General features: G+C 42.5%; 1 protein-coding gene across 1 annotated transcript in view; it reads left to right on the forward strand.

Moving 5' to 3' along the window:
- Positions 1-18,892, forward strand: part of trrap (transformation/transcription domain-associated protein) — a gene marked incomplete in the record, with an annotated part of 102,376 nt that overhangs the window by 11,006 nt on the left and 72,478 nt on the right. Inside the window, 15 exon segments of the mRNA NM_001164878.1 lie at positions 1,614-1,702; positions 3,625-3,824; positions 4,453-4,670; positions 4,765-4,962; positions 8,006-8,266; positions 8,349-8,510; positions 8,636-8,732; positions 8,884-9,005; positions 10,443-10,613; positions 12,548-12,616; positions 15,593-15,712; positions 16,170-16,289; positions 16,519-16,683; positions 16,767-16,948; positions 17,281-17,479. Coding sequence (NP_001158350.1) covers positions 1,614-1,702; positions 3,625-3,824; positions 4,453-4,670; positions 4,765-4,962; positions 8,006-8,266; positions 8,349-8,510; positions 8,636-8,732; positions 8,884-9,005; positions 10,443-10,613; positions 12,548-12,616; positions 15,593-15,712; positions 16,170-16,289; positions 16,519-16,683; positions 16,767-16,948; positions 17,281-17,479 — 2,373 coding nt within the window.

Raw genomic sequence — 18,892 nt, forward strand, 5'->3', positions numbered from 1 at the left:
TCATCCCCAGTCAGTAATCATCAATCTAGTGTGGGCCGCCATGACGGCATTATTTGCTCTCACTAATGGCTGCTCCCTCTTCCTGGAGAGCCTGTGTGGGTCCTATCATTGTGGGCATTGGCATTTCCTCACACACACCCCCCCCCACACACACACATACACACACACAGGCTGTTTCATAAAGCCTATAATGCTTTAAACTGGTGGACAAAAGTTTGGCTTTCCAGCTTCCTCATTGTTTTTTTTTTTTTTTTTTTTTTACTTTTATAAAAAAAAAAATTCATTATTAAGTTTGTGTTTTCAAAAAACAACAATTTTATCCATACTCATTTATCACAATCATTGATTGTAAATGTGAAAATGAGACATTGTAAATTAATTGGAGAAAAAAAAGACACATTGAAAACCTTTTTAAACTTAGCTTTTTAAACTTAGACATGTTGAAAATTTGAACAATTGAAGTTATAATTTTTGAGAGAAAAAAGTAACTAGAAAGAAATATTAAAAATTTGAACAGTCAAATTTGTAAATTAAAAATTAGACTTGAAAGAAATATAAAAAATGAAAAATGAATTGCCAGCGGCGGCTGGTAACCTTGTGGAAAATAAAAATTGGGCCATTTTAAAATCGGCATTAACCGCGACACCGCGCCCCCTGGTGGTTCATCACCGCGGTGATAAAAAATCCGACACCGTCACAGCTCTACGCGAGCGTGAAATGTGTCTGGACAGCCACTGAGCGTGGTTTAAATAAACTCATCCGTGGCTGTAGAATGTAACTCTTTCTTAAAACCTCCCCAGCCGCCGTGCAGCCAGTAAAAAAAAAACTGCGACTCTCGACTCCCAAGTTTTCTAAAAAACTTTTGGTGGCGGTGTCATGGCTTTGAGAGATCTGTGACCGTAGTCTTATGTTGAACCAGATTTGGACTCATGTGAGTCCAGGTTTTTAGAAATAAAACAAAAATCATCGGTGGAGGAGACACGGCACAGAGAAGATTGAGTGACAAGGTCAACAGCCAATCAGGATGCAGAACACTATCCATTGGGAAAACTAAAAAAATAATAATAAAAAAAATTCTGTAAAAACTGAAGCTTGTTATTGGAGGGGGGACCACTGTACAACACAATATTTAGCTATTTTTAAAGTGTTTGTCATATTGCTGACATCAATGTTTCCAATACACTGAAGTGTCGACAATTTAATTATGCAGCATCTTAATCTCCTCCCATTTGCTGGATTTTTTCCCTTTTTCATCCTCCCTCTGAGTGGCATTAATTGGTTCATTCTCTCCCTCTTGAAGCGCTCGGCCGCTGTGGCTTGACAGCCCATAATGTAGAAATGTTGATGACCTTTGATCTTCCAGATGGCGCACTCCGCTGCTTCTGCTTGCATTGCCTCCGCAACCCCAGAACGTATTTAAGAGATGTCCTCTCTCATAGTGGTTTAGCATTTTGTGTCACTCAGACGGAAGTTATGAAGACAAAGTAAACCGTTCCTGCTTCCTGTCCCCCCCCCCCCCCCCCCCCCCCCCCCCCCGTCTCTTCTTAAAGGCAATAGAGACGGCTCTCGACTGCTTGAAGAGTGCCAACACAGAGCCGTACTACAGACGACAAGCCTGGGAGGTCATTAAGTGCTTCTTGGTTGCCATGACGAGCCTGGATGACAACAAACACGCTCTCTACCAGCTCCTGTCTCATCCCAAGTGAGCAAAAAAACTTTGCCGTTGTTCCTCTTTGTTTTCTGTCCCTTTAATACATTCCCTTTCGAGAGCGCTAATTATGCATTGGGAGGCCACCCGCCCTCTGTCAGGCTTCGCTGCGAGCCACCATCGCATACATGAGGAGACAAACGGGACAGGGGGGCGGGCGGTCTGCTGGGTTAGTCGCATTACCATCATTGATCTCCGGGCAGAGGCTAATTGACTTTCTTCTCTCTGTTGATGCTACACTGTGCCCCTTACGCTCTCATGTCATTACGCATAAACACACATTTCAACTCATACAGAAAAGTCTCTGTGTGCACGGGAATAATGAGGTGTGTCACTTCAAATCAGGGGGGTGTCTCTCTTTTAGCCCTTAAGATGTCTAACTCTGTCCCGCAGTAGTCCTGGACGGCACGGACCACATTGTTTTTGGAATTCTTCTGTTTTTTTGCGCCTTTCAGCAAACAATTTAGCCCCCGCCACAGACTTAAACACACCAGAATGCGCACGCGCTTAGTATCCGATTAAAAATGAATTTCTGACATAGGAAATGACCTCTCCCAAGAAATGATGACATCACAGCAGGAGAAACCATCAGAAAAATGAATGGGACCAAAATCTCCCCCAAAAATGTCAAAATCCACAAATAAAACCAAAGCGTGTATGGGGATATTCAATGGAAGTCCGAAAATTATTATGGGATGGCCTTAGCACTGATAGCGTCGTGGCCATTTTGTGGCAAAGCAAACTTTGGTGATTTTATTTATTTATTTATTTATTCCCCCCCCCCCCCCAATGTGGCAAAACAAAACTTGAAAATTTGTTGACCTTTGACCCGGGCAATGAGGCCACATCTTGAATATATACATTAAAAAAAACTACAAATTACCTTTAGGCCCAGCTACAAATTCGACTCCTCCTAGCGGTTTTGATCAATTGCGCCCTATCTCCCTGAGCGCCACTTTGGGAGGAAACTTGGGATTGAAGTATGAAGTTTTTGAATGGCGTTAACGTGGCGAGCTCGCAAAAAGGAGCATTGTTGTTTGCCCATTTTTTTGCTTTCGTTATTGTGAAATTTTGATACACAAATCCTTGGCTCAAGCTGAACGGACCAAAATGACAAATGATATGAACATATTAGGAATGAGGGCATGGTTGACCAAAAACCTCAGTTGCCAAGGAAATATCAAATTTTACTTCAGTTGATTCTTCTAAAAGTGACATAAATCTGTTCGTCAACCCCAGACGACTAAAAATTGAAATGGTTGCTATGGAGATAAAACCACCAGGAAAGCCGCCATTTTGAAAAATGGGTTTTATTCCACTCTGACCAGGGTATGGGCAGGCACAGGTGGCCCCCGCAGGCCAGACAATTTTGCCAGCTCTTCATCTTCTAAGATGTTGTTTTTACTTCACTGCTTCTTTTTCATGGCCCTAATTTACTTTGCTTCTGATGAGTGAAAAGGAAGAAACGGCGATTAGTCTGCTAAAGGGCAGCAGTGGGCATCTCTCCGAATGAGCAAAGGGGAAATTGATCCGATATCCTGCCGACGGTGCCACCCACCGCTGTCTCAGCCTGCCACGCCCCCTCCGCAGCCCACATCCACCTCCCTTTTCGCAGGAGTGCTTTTAAAACGACACTAATAAAATGAAGCGGTCCATCACGCCTGGCTGTGGCCTGTGGCGTTATAAAACACAAGCTCAAGCATGGGGAAAACAGCTGCTCCATCACTCCACGGCCCGGTTGCCTTCAGCTGCTGTAAATAACAAATATCCTGGCGGTAGGGGGGGAAGAAGTCGCAGGAACAGTTGGGCAAAGGGAGCTAAGTGGAAATGTTGGAGCAAATTGAATCAGAAGTCGTCTGTCTGTCACCTGTCTGTCAACTGCTAGCTCCTTTGCCGACTGGTTTTCTGTCCCGTAGCTTTACAGAGAAGTGGATTCCCAGCGTGATCATCTCTCACCGCTATAAAGCCCAAGACACACCGGCCCGCCGAACTTTTGAACAAGCCCTGACCGGGGCCTTCATGTCCGCCGTGATCAAAGACCTGAGGCCCAGCGCCCTGCCTTTCGTCGCCAGTCTGATCCGGCACTACACCATGGTCGCCGTGGCTCAACAGTGCGGTGAGGAACTGTTCCAGCAGTCGAGATGTATGCAAACAGATCCACATCCCCCCATCAGGTTTTTTTGTCCCGATCAGATTACGAGTCATTTGCTTTTTGATATTTTTTTAACGTAAAAAAAAGAACAAATTTAATAAAACAGATCCAGGTTTTTGTTATTTTAGTACCCTTCTTTGATTATTTAATATTTAAACAGAGCGTTTCTGTGCAGTAGCTTGACCAATCAATCACTCAATCAAATATAGAACAACTATCAACTAGAAAAAATTGAGACGGTTTGGTGACTTTAGCTTCAGAATCTTCAGAAATATTGAATATTCTGATCATAGTGATTTGCATCTTCATGAACAATTCCTAATGATTAAAAATTACTTTCTAAATTATAATTTTTATCTTTACAGAGTTTGCATTTTGTAGACGGGCCCCTTGGCCCTTGTGCTATCTTCTGGGGTCCAAATGACCCCACTCCCAATGTTAACGTGCCTCGGAGGCACAAGATAACACAAGGGCCTCCTGCTTATACTAATGCCGCATTCTGCTGGGGTGATCCATGATTTTGGATCGGGACATCATGGTCGAAAACATGCCGACCCTCTCCATAATCTCGCGGTTTCCTCTCCCTCTGCAGGCCCCTTCCTGCTCCCATGTTACCAGCTCGGCAGCCAGCCCAGCACAGCCATGTTCCACAGTGAGGAGAACGGCTCAAAGGGCATGGACCCGCTGGTCCTCATCGATGCCATAGCCATCTGCATGGCCTACGAGGAGAAGGAGCTGTGCAAGATTGGAGAAGTGGCTTTGGCTGTCATCTTCGATGTGGCCAGCATCATCCTTGGCTCCAAAGAGAGGGTAAACCATCAGTTTACCATCAGAAGTAGAGAACGATGTTGGTTTTCCTTCATCTGTTCCTTCGTGGTCACACTAATCGATGTGGTTCCTCCAGGCTTGCCAGCTGCCCTTGTTCTCTTACATCGTTGAGCGTCTGTGCGCCTGCTGCTACGAGCAGGCCTGGTACGCCAAGCTCGGTGGCGTGGTGTCCATCAAGTTCCTGATGGAGAGACTGCCTCTCATCTGGGTTCTTCAGAACCAGCTGACGTTCCTGAAAGCCCTGCTCTTTGTCATGATGGACCTCACAGGAGAAGTGAGACTTCTTTCTCTTTTTGTTTTTCCTTTTGCTTTTCGGGTTTTGTGTTTATTGGTGCTATAAAGTATTCAATAAATTATCTAGCAATTATTTATAGCAGTGTTTTTCAACCAGTGTACCGTGGGAAATGACCCATTTACTGATCTAAAAACATTTCCCATCTCCAGGATATCAGCTCTGTGTTCATCCAAACAGGCCCTGATAAAACACTGAGTAGTTAGGAATATGAACGATCATAAAATGCTGTTTTCTTTGTGTTTATTTGATTTTATTAAAGACACTTCAATAAGAATGGTGGTACCGCGATTTAGCCGCAGCTTTAGCTCTGTTTTGGGAAAAGTCCCGCCCCTTTAACTGTCTCCACCAATCATTCTTGGAGGCTTATTCACACGTCATCAGTCTGACCAATCAGAAGTGGTTAAAGTCTTCTTCCTTGTTCCGATTCTGCTCGTAAAGTCTGTCAGTTCCAACAAAAATACCAGCTAAATCTCGTCTTTATCGGTGTAGCTTTCCACAGAATCCGGTGTCAGACCGTGGAACAAGTGAACAAAACAATGAAGCTCAGAGAAGTGAATCTGTCTGCAATCTGCGGCAATTATGCACTACATCTCCCATGATGCATACGGTTAAAGTGACAGCGTCTCTGCGTAAAATGAGTCTTCCCTGTTAAACTCCTTGAAACCACAACGAGCACACATCAAACAGTTTTTAAATCTTCTTGATGAAATCAGAGGTAAACAGTTTAGTTCTCCAAACATCCCAGAGTTTGGTCCAAGTCATCTTTCTAAATGAAACACTTTTCTAATTAGGGTTGTGCCGATGGACGATATCATCGTCCATCGTGATGGGTGACTGACATCCCGATGGAGAGCCCACCATCGTGATGCCACGCCCCCGCCACGTTTCGCGTCGACACCATAAGCCGCGGTTACATGTACAAAATATCTTGATGGGATCAATGGTCGGATTAGAATCCAACCGTGTACATGGGCCCAGAAAAATGTTTTGAGAATATAAAAACGTTCACTAAGGTCACACTTTCCGTCGGAATAAATCATTCGCACATGCGCAGTAGGGTTTGAAAAACGGAAGGATATAAACTCCGCCGAGCGGCTTTTTTTCTTCAAACTTTATTGTATGTAACAATTCAATACAAAACATTGTTAAACAGCGCCGAGCGGCTATATACATTGACATGTCAGCTCGGTAAAATACGAGATGATCTTCTAAACGTGCTTTTAATAATGTTACGGTTATTATGAAACACCTGTTCGCTCATCATTTGAATTTTAATCCGTGTGGTCAGTGCTTTTTCTGAACGAAGCCAGGATTAGCAGTATGCTAACACGGGCTAACAACATTAGCTTTGGGTGGCGCTGCATGCTGTGAATAACATCAGCCTTTATTTAGTCGGGACACGACTGGAAACACAAATCCGCGTGATTGTTTGAATGTTTTCTAAGGACTGAGCGACATTTCTGCTTTGAAGCTCAAACCGCTGTGTGTCTGCTGACGATCCGAGCTGTGCTCAGACACACACTTTTAGACCCGGTTCTGAGTTCGGTAGGTAGTACCCCTAGAGCTGCGGGACGGATCGCAGTCTTAAATCTCCCACACATATCGCTCATGTACCCCCCCCCCCCCCCCCCCCCTTCCCATCAAACACAAAGCTGTAAGTCCGCACTCCTCCGGAAGTGCGGGAGCGGACTACTTCTCTTCTATTTTGTTTGTTACTTTTTTTGTTAAAGTCACTTCCCTCAGTTTATACTGGATCATCGCAGATTGGGAAATAAAATGAAAAAAGCAAAAAAACGAATAGCAGTTGTATAAGAACAAAAAATGTAAAAATACCCCCCCAACCCCCCCCCCCCCCCCCCCCCCCCCCCCGACGATGTCATCGTCCATCCCGATGGTTGACAGCAAACATCGTCAACGGCCAATTTAAGGGACATCGCCCAACCCTATTTCTAATAACGTCTGGGTTATTTTATATGTTAAACTTAAGAAGAAGTAATAACAACATTTAAGAAACAGGATGAAGGTGAAGTGGCCAACAGACACAAGTAAACTAAATTCAAACAATTTAATCATGTAAAAAGAAATAAAACATTTTTGTTAAAGTTTTCAAAGATTTCATCTTTGATTAAGACAAAAGAAAAACTAATAAAACTTCAACATGTTCACTTTTTGTGTAGCTACAAAAAACATAAATATGTTAGTTTTTTGTGTAAAATGTATTAAACATATTGTGATCATATAATTGTTCCAAAAATTACAGTTGGCTTTGCAGTAACATTGAAATAAATAAAAAAATAATAAATAAATCATTATTTAGAAAGAATATATTTGATTTTTTGTCAGGTTACATAAAATTTCATGTTAATAAACTGAAGGGAAAAACAACTACCATGGTAAAATTTCAAACAATCTAGTTAAAAATTATTACAGAAAACTAACTTAACTTTTATTACATCTTTTAGAAAAAACAGCTGCAACTTCCAGCTTTTTCTGCCCCAATTATCACAAGAATGCACATGAGATTATAGAGGGACTGTACATCAATACAGATTATGAGTTTTCTTTTTTGAATTTTTGGATGCGGTGTCAATTGTCAAGGAAAAAGTGTGCCTTGGCTCAAAAAAGGTTGAAAAACACTGATTTATAGCATTCAACCCAATGTTTTTATCATAGTACCTTCTGCCATTTTTTGGCGCTTAATTCCTTTTACAATTTTCAACCAGTTCTTTCATCTTTTTAAGATATTCCAGGATTTTTTGGATTTTTGCCTCCATTGAAAGTCATGGGGAATCCCTGGTGCAGAAGCTCGCTGGCATTTTTCACAAAAATATCTTTTTTGTTATTGTGCTGCTTTCACTTTATTTATGGTCAACATTGATCATTTCTTTATTTAAAATTTTTTTTGGGTGCAAATTATTACCCTTTAAGTTCAATTCTATTCAGCAATATAGCATTCAACCTTGCATTTTCTTCTGGAAGTGCAGCTCCTTCCAGTTTTTTTATTGATTTTTTCCCCCCGCAGGTATCAAACGGGGCAGTGGCCATGGCCAAAACCACCCTGGAGCAGTTGCTGGTGCGCTGTGCCACTCCTCTGAAGGATGAGGAGAAGACCGAGGAGCTGCTGGCTGCTCAGGAGAAGTCCTTCCACATGGTAACCCACGACCTGGTCCGGGAAGTCACTTCCCCCAACTCCACCGTCAGGAAGCAGGCCATGCACTCCCTGCAGGTGCTGGCCCAAGTTACCGGAAAGACTGTGACGGTGATTATGGAACCACACAAAGAGGTAACGCATGTTCCTTTAAGCTTCTCGGGATTTCAAGTGTCATTTTTGAGGGCCCTCTATTAACGAGATTTATTCCCTTCAGGTTTTGCAAGATATGGTTCCTCCCAAGAAACATCTGCTGCGACACCAGCCTGCTAATGCCCAGATCGGCCTAATGGAGGGCAACACGTTCTGCACCACCCTGCAGCCCCGCCTCTTCACCATGGACCTAAATGTCATGGAGCACAAGGTCTTTTACACAGAGGTGCGGAACTTCCACTCTTCATCTTTGAACGCCACGGTTTCACACAGAAGAGGGCTCCACCTGTCCTCAACTGATCAGTCGCTCCTTTCAGTTTGGTGAACTTGTCCTTCACTTTCTCCGTTTAGCTGCTGAACCTTTGTGAGGCAGAGGATGCAGCTCTGATGAAGCTTCCATGCTACAAGAGTCTTCCTTCCTTGGTTCCTCTCCGTATTGCCGCCCTCAGTACGTATCAATCCCCTCTCTGCATTTTCTTCTCCTGTTTTTGACAGCAACTTTTTCTTTCAAACCTTTTCATTCTGAGCGATAGAAGATTGGCAATGCTGTCTTTATTTCTGTTTTAGTAATTCTAAATTCTGCTAAAAATCCTCATTAGATGCCCTGGCAGCCTGCAACTATTTGCCCCAGTCCAGGGAGAAGATCATTGCTGCTCTGTTCAAAGCCCTAAACTCCACCAACAATGAGCTGCAGGAAGCAGGAGAAGCGTGCATGAGGAAGGTCTGTTCACTTCTTTTTTTTATGTAGTTATTTTCCTAAAAGACCCACCCCGACGGAAAAGGTGTTTTTAACATTGTAGGCATTTTTCTAATGGGGGCGGACACATGTAAAGAAACTTAAGCTCATAATTACAATTCATAGTATTTCTTCATTCTAACCGTTGTAAATCAGGAGGAGTCGTTTGAAAAAGATCGTATTTGTGACGTAGAATATGTGCTTAGCGGGCCACAAACTCCCCGATGCGTCCACTTTCAGACAAATAGATCCATGTAGGTCTTAGTTTTCCTCGTTCAGCTCCAATATTGCTCGCCATTTTTGTTGAACCCGTAATGTTAAGTTGTGAGCAGGCCAGCACCATAAATTGCAAACTTGTTGTCATCGCGAAAAAAGCCTGTGTGATACGAGTATCGCAATATCGCGATAAATATTTACCGTAAATGTTTTCGATCTCAGCTTGAAGTACTTGAAGAATAAGATGGAGGCATTTATGCATTTGACCCTGGAGTTTAATTGAAGTTACGTTGACTTTATTCTAACAAAACTGTTGCAGTGCAATGGAAAGTACGTACTATGTATCACAATTCATATCGTCTCTGCAGTATTGATCACTAATAAGGGATGGGGGTGGGGGGGTGCTTCATTCAAAAAGTCCTGCCAACCACTCTGAGGTGAATTTTTACTGACCGTCTGCTGCTCTGCAAAAACTGTCCTAGAAACCCCCACAGTTTTTTTTTTAAATTTGGGCTCAAAAGGGCATCATCATAACTAAAAGACCACTGGGAACGCTTTCGAGGATTCCAGTAATTCATGCTGCTACTTTTTTTTTTTAGTATTTCTGCCCTCGTTTTTGTTGGATTGTATTTAAAGCGTTTGTACCTTTTGCTGTCCTTAGTTTTCTCTGCTGATCTCTCCTCTCACTTTACCTAATCTGAGCCTTTCAGCTTTATCACACTTCTGCTGAACCAGCTCTTCCTCTATTCATCAAAATATCCACGCTATATTAGCCTCCATCCACCTTCTCTGAGCTCTTTTTTCTGTCATCGTCTTCAATACCTCATGTTATTTTTTTCCTCCTCCTTATTTTTCTTCATATTTTCTCTTTTTGCCCAATCTTTCATCTCTGCCCTACCTGCGCTAATGAGCGTTGCCATGGTTAGATCGATACAGGATGGAGTGTTTGTTCTCAGCGCTGAGAGGAAAATGAATGTGGCTGCCATGCATCATTCCCCTCCGTCTGTGTGAGCGCGTGCGTCATCAGTGTGGCATCCGTGCTTGTTTACAGCTCACAATGTCCTCGTTTGAGTGGCCTCTGCTCCTAAATAAAGACCCCGCGAGTAGGAATGACTTCATCAGCTGGTTATCATATCAGGGGGTGCTAAAGAAGAGCTTAGAATTCTGAATGTATGTCAACTAATGCACTCTCATTGTCCTGCTTAGTTCCTAGAGGGCGCCACCATTGAGGTGGACCAGATCCACACTCACATGCGGCCGTTGTTGATGATGCTCGGAGACTATCGGAGTCTGACGCTCAACGTTGTGAACCGCCTGACCTCTGTCACCCGGCTCTTCCCCAACTCCTTCAACGACAAGTTCTGTGATCAGATGATGGTGAGAAACGTTTGCATACACAACAATATCAATTCAGTAAAAATAAATAAAGTAAAAAAGTGATAAAAAAGAGAAACAGATAAACGTATGTATATATAAATTGTGTCACAATATAGATATAATAGAAATAATTTAAAAACCGCTAAAGTGCAAACATTTCAAAACACACTTATGGAGAAAAAAATCGTTCTGCCACACTTGATGGTCAGTAAAACTTGATGGTCAGTAAAACTTGATGGTCAGTAAAACTTGATGGACAGTAAAAGCACATCTCGGATCCAATGTGATCATCTTTTGATCTATTTTCAAAGCCTTCTCAGTGATCTTTTAAGGATGATGATGCCGTTTTTAGTTTGTGTTGTTTTCCGGACATAGTTTCTGCAGAGCGGCTTGTAGGCAGGACCTTTGGCATGGAGTAACCCCGTCCCCCCTTCCCCTCCCTGTTGCTGAGAGCTAAGAGCTGGCAGCTTTTGGCCCACCCAGCACATTTTCACAATGCTGAATCACAATGATTTGAATGAATGAATACTTAAAAATGTAATGTAATTCTTTATATTGGTCCTCCACCATGAGAAAAATGTTACAAAAACATGTTAAAACACCATTTTAATCAGACTGGATCTTAAATAAAGAGTTTATTCCAACAAAAACAGTTTAATAGTGAAGCTCTGCTGCTTCTGTCTCAACATTTTAACATTCAGTTCAGTGTTGTTAAAAGATCATTTTGTTGTGTGTTTTTGTTTTACTCATAAATTTACATTTTATCACATAAATGAGCATTTTTTTATTAATGACTAACCTTTCAGTCTTTTTCTGATTAAAAATAAAAGTCTCAAAATGAAATTATTCAGCTTAAGGGGAAATATTTTTCATGTGTTATCTGTTGTCGTTTGCCAGAGGCTTTTATCCAAAGTAGCTTCGGCATCCTGCCTTTTAAATAAAAACTGGTTATCCCTGAAGGAAAATACCAAAAACAAATAATGTATCTGTGATGCTAATATCAACCATTTCCTTATAAATATACCTCTTATTATCGTATCCTCAGTTTCTATAAAAATGTAATTTTTGATTTAAGATTTTTTTCTACATTCATAAATTCCCTAAAAACCTTTTGCCTATTTTTGCTCCATTCTCTGTTATTCATCTGCTTTCTACCTATTAGTTTGCCTTTTTTTTAACCAATTAATAATTGTTTTGTATTTTTCAATTACAGAATCCAGAGTTTCATTAAAAGTTTTTTGAAGCTTTTTTTTCTACATTGACACATTTTCTAAGAAAAGCTTTGCTTATCTTTGCTTTTCAGCTCTTGTTTACATCTGCATTCAACCTTTTCTTTCTGTTAAACAAAATCCAAATCCACTACTTTGGTTAACGTTTACTTTATTCATTGCACCGTCATCAACACAACGTCACTTCCCCTGCCTCTTGCCCTTTCACAATAAGAGCACACATGTGGAATTACCGTAAAACAAGTAAAGAAGTATTTATTTAACAGTTTCTGTATTTATAGCTTAACAATTTCACCTTCGTTTACCTGTTTTTAATTCCTTTTTAACATTTCCAAACTTCATTCCACCTGTTCAATCTTTGTTGGAGAAGATATTGAACACAAAAACCAGTTCAACTCTACGTGACAGAATTTTGGTGGTGTTGAGTATTTCCCAACTTTTCTGACTGTTTAAAGTCCCAGAACTTAAAATGAAACCTTGTTTCTATTTTTATCATTTATTTTTGGGTGATTTCTTGCTTTTGGAAAATGTTTTCTTATGTAAAGCACTTTGGATAACATGTGTTGGAAAAGTGTTAGTTTGATTTGATACGTTTTTTTTTTTTTTAAAGAATCTCTCAGGGAGTGTTCTTTTCGTTCTGTGTAGAAATATTCTCAACTCGCTTTGACATTTTCATTGTTGCCGTTCTGCCTTTTTGTTCCACAGCAACACCTGCGGAAATGGATGGAGGTGGTTGTGATAACGCATAAAGGAGGCCAGCGCAGCGATGGCAGTGTAAGTAAACCCATTTTATTCAGTTGCAACCTTTTACTGCTGTGGGGGAAAGAAAAAAGATTGCAAATCTTTAACTTTGATCGTTCACCTCTGCCCAGCAGAAGAACCATCATCTGGAGTCCAACCATAACTGCCAGATGCTAGATTTATTATTATTATTTTTTTCTGCAGCTGATTTGTTGTTCAAACACCAATTTACATTCGCCGCAGAGTGATGGAAAGTTTTCCTCGTGAGGAGCCGTAGTTGTAGTCCAGGCCCACACTGTGTGGCCTCCTCCCAGATGAGTTGTGAGTGTCCATATTTCAATCAATGATTAATTAGGCGCCAGGCAGGCGGCGGTGGGCCCAGCACTGCGCCTCCTCATTATCTCCTCGACAGATAACCTTGTAGCAGCAGAGAAAAGGTGACAGAGGCGGAAATTCTGCTTCTTCTCGCGTCTCTTTCTGACAGTTGGCCCTGACTCATCTTAAGAGGGAGTGTTTAATTAGATGCAAATTGGCCTTTTGTCTTTCCTGCCCTCCAAGTTGTGTTCTTTGTGTCTGTTGACAGCATGGCTGGCAGTGACACCACAGCCAGGGTCAGCCTAGCTTGATAACCACTAAAACCTGGGGGCCAAAATGGCGATAATCAAGCCATGATAGAGACTTTTTTTAAACAAACTTTATTGAGGCTGTTTGATTTTTTTTTTTTTTTTTTTTTTGTTTTTTATGACTCAGATTTAACCATCGGCGGTACGTTAAATAGTTAATGGCTTATTTCCTGCTCTGGTGACGTGAACATTTTTATGGAAGCCGCCACGTTGGAGACAGATGCCGTCAGTATTGGCTTGAGTTGGTCTGAGTCATTGACTGTATGAGAATTGGATCGAGTGACTCCTCCCCCCTCGCATTCCAAACAGGAAGCCACAATCCCATAGACCTCCATGGAGAAATAAGCAGCTGTCACTCATCCTATTTGTCAGAAGAACCAGTCTTCCTCTGATAGCAAAACGTTTGACATATTTTGTATTTTCAAGTCGAAGGGGTGTGGCCGTCCAACAGGCTCACTTCTGTTGCCATAGAAGCGTGGACTTAGACCTATCAGACCAATCGCTGCTTACTGATGTCACCAATCTGTCCACACCCTTACCGTTTGAAGGTGGGCTACAAAAAACCTGTCTATCAAATGTTTTGAATGTTGGACAAGGGAGCCAGCAGGCCCCACCCACTTTTATTGAACAATCTGATTGGTCAGTTTATGACTTGAATAACATGAAATACAGAAAAAGTGTTAAGAAAATGAAAAAATTAGTACTATCAAGAAGATATTGATAAATAGGCAGCTGTTTATTTCTCCATAGAAGTCTATGGGACTTCCAAGCCCCCGCAGGTACTTCCTGTTTGGAACGCCATCAGTCCAGCTCTCACATTCAGTGATGCTTCCATGCTGGAAATAAGTCCGGTTACTCATAGCCCGTTCGGGTGATCTTATTGCCCTCTGTGTGGGTCAGAGTTGGACAGCGCACACACAAACACACACATGCTGTTGTGATGACTCTGATCACTGTCTCCCGTTCTGGTGCAGCCTGCGATGGAGGGTGTCGAGGTGAGATGTGACCCGGTGTTGCGTCCTCTGTTAGTGGTTTGGACCAGTGTGGTGGTAGAAGTGGACTGTATTTCTGTGTCCATGTGTCTGTAGTCCTCTTCAGGAATGTCATCCCAGGTTTAATCTAACTTCACATTCTGACTTTTTAGAAATTCTGCTGTTTTCTTTTCAGATTTTAAAATCAGGAGTCATAAACAACAATCATGCTTATTCTCCTACATTTGTTTAACTCATTTGACAGACTCATTAAGGCTACGTTCACACTGCGGGCTGAAACTACCCAATTCCGATTATTCTTTTGCCCCTATGCGACCTGTATCTGTTCTTTTCATGACAGTCTGGACGACACAGATCCGATCTTTTCAAATGCAACCCAGGCCTGAATCGGATACGTATCCGATCTTTTGAAATGCGACGGCTGTCTGACTGGCCAGGCCACATGTATCTGACCCGTACGTCATCGATACGCTACAAAAGTCATAATTCTGCATTGAAGCAGGTTGGAACCAGATCATAAACATCAACCATGGTGGACGATGCTGCTGAGACCAGTCAGTGGACGAGAAGCAAGGTCACTGATACTTATATTTGGGGTGACAGCTCTATTCAGGCCAAACTCAAGGGCTCTTATCGTAACCGGGCAATTTTAAAAAAAAAAATTCCAGCGAAATGGCCGAGCGTGGTGTCCCAAGGCAGATCCTCCTCCGGGGTTCATTTCCCCGTTGGGACCCTCAGATTCTCCAGAGTGGGTTAATAAAGAGTCAATAGCATTTATTCTGGGGGAAACGTTCTTTTATTACCGTTCTCCTTCCTCCCTAACACACAACATGAATGCGAGCCCCCACTGCCCCCCTCATTCTCTACCGCGCTGCACGCGCTCTCTCCTGTCTCTTACACACACGCGCGGCCCCAGCACATACACATCCCCATTCCACAATAGTGGTTACAGGCGATCCTGGCTCCAATGCCTTCTTAAAATGAAAAGATTGTTATTGTGCTGGCTCCTTTGTGAAAATAAATGTAATAATGCAAAAAGAGCTCCGCTGTTGACATCACTGTTGTTGACATCCATTGCTAACGTTTGCTACTTCCACAAACAACGAGTGACGTCGTTCACCGTTGAGTACTATTCTGCGGGTCACTTCTGGGTCATTTCAAGCTCACATAGGAGATCACAAAAGTTTGCATTTAATTGGAAATGTGAACGGCCTTGCAAAAAAAATCCGATTTTTTTTTCAAAAAATCAGAATTGAGCATTAAGCCCTGCAGTGTGAACGTCATCTTTCTACAGTGGCTGTCCTGTGGAGAAAATTATATTTGTCTCCAACGTATCCGTCCCGAGAACTTCGTCCTCCCCTCCTTTTGTTTTAATGATGAAACTTACCTTGTAGGAGATGAAGATCTGCTCTGCCATCATCAACCTGTTCCACCTGATCCCAGCTGCTCCTCAGACTTTAGTCAAACCTCTCCTGGAGGTGGTCATGAAGACGGAGCGCGCTATGCTGATTGAGGTGAGGCAGCAGCTGAAGGGATGAAGGTTCATGGTTAGAAAAGTCTGAAGAACTTTCCAGACTGAAGACCAAATCCTGGCAAATATTTTCTTTCTGTTGGTTCTGCAAGTGTGTGAAAATGCAGGAAACATGAAAGCTTTAATCTGAAATAAACCCAAGTGCAAAACTTTTCTGCTCATCTACCGTTCAAATGGGAATTTTTGTGGACAGTTTTGGATTTTGTGGGGAAAAAAACTTTCTGACTTGGGGTATTATATGTCCATTTGAAATCTAAACAGGCTTTTAAATAAATAATTGAATGCAATTTGTACAAAAAGATGTAATTTAATAGTAAAAGAAATGCCAACAACATATCAACTTTACATGGAAGGGGGGAAAAAAATGTACATTTTGACTTTATTAGAGCTGTTATTTCCATTTTTCAGCCCCCTTCTTCACTTGTCTTTGCTGTCTACAGGCCGGCAGTCCCTTCAGGGAGCCGCTGATCAAGTTTCTGACTCGTCACCCGTCCCAGACGGTGGAGCTGTTCATGATGGAGGCGACGCTCAATGATCCCCAATGGAGCCGGATGTTCATGGTCAGAAAATGGCATCTTTGAGAAATACTGAAGCCCTTGTTGATGTACTTGTCAATAAAAGGTTTTTGTTTGGGGACTTTCAATAAAATTAGGGTAAATTTCTCTTTTCAATGATCAAATGTTTCTTCTCGAGCCCACACTGCTTTTATTCTGAGTTTAAGTGCAGGAAATGGAAAATCTTCTGTTCTTTGGGTTTGATCAGTTCCAGTCATGTCGGTTTTCTTTGCAGAGTTTCCTGAAACACAAAGATGCCAAGCCACTCCGAGACGTGCTGGCTGCCAATCCCAACCGCTTCGTCCCCCTGCTCGTCCCCGCTGGCACAGCGGCGACCGTCCGACCTGGGTCTCCCTCCACCACCACGGCCAGACTGGACCTGCAGTTCCAAGCCATCAAGGTGAGCGTGGTCCCACGAGAAACCCGCGGATTCGTGGACCCCGCCGGACTGAACCCCCCCCTTTCCTCCGTCGGTCTGTGCAGATCATCAGCATCATTGTGAAGAACGACGAGGGTTGGCTGGCAGGGCAGCACTCCCTGGTCAGCCAGCTCAGACGAGTGTGGGTCAGCGAGGCCTTCCAGGAAAGACATCGCAAAGACAACATGTCCGCCACCAACTGGAAGGAGCCCAAGCTGCTGGCATATTGTCTGCTAAGCTACTGCAAGTATGTGGACTCCTTTAAAATAAAACAGCCTTGAGTTGAAAGAATTTTGAAAGGGGGAATTAGAGAAACTTATGTATGGAAAGAAATTCCTGATTATGGTTCATTTCTTTACCTTTAATGACCATTAAATTAGAAACACCCATTTTTATCAACATTTTCTAACTATTATTGTATTATTATTATAATTGTATGATCAAAATATTAAAATTTCTGCAGAGGGGCAGATTTGGTCTTCTTCTTAAAAGAAACTTAAACTTATTCCAAATGTTTGACTTACGATGACTGAGAATGTTGCACCCCTCGGTTAGACGTTTGGACCTTCTTGTCAACAGGCGCAACTACTCGGAGATCGAGCTGCTCTTCCAGCTGCTACGCGCTTTCACGGGCCGCTTCCTTTGCAACATGACCTTCCTGAAGGAGTATATGGAAGAGGAAATACCCAGAAATTACTCCATCGCCCAGAAACGCGCCCTGTTCTTCCGCTTCGTAGAATTCAACGATCCCCACTTCAACGACGAGCTGAAGGCAAAGGTACGTACGGAGCAAAACTTTATTCTTCCCTCAGTAAAATGCAGACTTGGAAGTTTCCATCAAAGTTTTGGTGAAGTTTGTTGTTTCAGATATAAGCTTGTATTTTTTAGTTCATGGTGGAGGCATCATTTTGTTCTGTCCTGCAAGCTGATGATGCATCCTTATGAATCATCCATGTAAGACCCCCACATTTTGCTTACTTTTCTTTCCCGTTGTGGAAAATGCTGCGTTCGAGGAGCTGATCTGTGTGACTTTTACGGTCGGAGCGTTTTGCGCTTTGGTGTAACCGGGAAGGTCGTCGTGTCTGCTTTGACCCTCGGAGGCTCACAGATGAATGCCCCTGTCCTCTCTACCAAATCTGCTGCTGCCAGCGCTCCAGCCAAAGGGTTTGCTTCTTAATTAAGCCCCCCCTTCCCTCACGCTGGCACACAAGCAGACGCAGACACAGGGGTGTACGCACACGCTCTGCACAGCTGGAATCCACACGTAACTGGACTCTTGAGGAGCGACAGCGCCTCTGTGAAACACAAAACGCTTGGCTCAATACAGCATGGCATGGCAGAAACGCACTTCTGCAATACGCTGCTAAAGGCACAATGAGAACAAAATACTAGGGTTGAGTATTGGCGAGAATCTGGCGGTACAGTAGGCATCACGATACACATGATGTCATGATACCATACATCACAAGACTGTGTAGTAGTTGGGGAGTAGGGAGAGACTTCAGATATAGCCAATATATCAAAAGTGTGCTGCGTAAATGTACTTTATGAGGTCATTTCTACTGGATTAAACAACCAAAGAAGTTGAACACAACACTAAGACACTGAACTACATGTTTGATAAATTTCAATTGATAAAAATGTGTTTCAGTTGTATTATTGCTAAATAAAATATTGTGATATTTCACAGAATTTTCTTTTTCCCCTGCACCCCTGCTAAATACCGTGCTGGGTCTTTTTTTTGTTTTTTTAGTTATGTCTGTTGCTGTACGGACTGCTAAATGGAGAGTTCAACTCATAGCTTTCTTGGCAGAAATGCTGGAATTGATTCTTTTTAAAACCAAAACTGAGAGCTCCAACACTCCCACTGCAAACCTCTATTGTGCCTCCACTGTTTTCCTTTCCTCTTAATTGTTGGCTGCCGCTGTGCAGCAGCTGCTCGCTGTGACTGGACCTACTGAGAAAAGATGTATTTCTGTGACAATAACTTTGTTGATTGGTGTATGAGTCACAAGCATGAGAACATATGTGGGTGGCATCTTCATTGACATTTAAATAATTGCCTTCAGCCTTTTCCCCCACAGGGAGAATACCACAGAAAGGCCTGTGTGTGTTTGCACATTCTTTGTTTGGCGTGCACCTGTAGAAAATGAGGTTTTTATACAAATATTTGAAAGAAACAGCAAGAACC

Source organism: Oryzias latipes, chromosome 19, assembly GCF_053564925.1.
Source record: "Oryzias latipes strain Hd-rR chromosome 19, Olatipes_Hd-rR_3.1".
NCBI lineage: Eukaryota > Metazoa > Chordata > Actinopteri > Beloniformes > Adrianichthyidae > Oryzias > Oryzias latipes.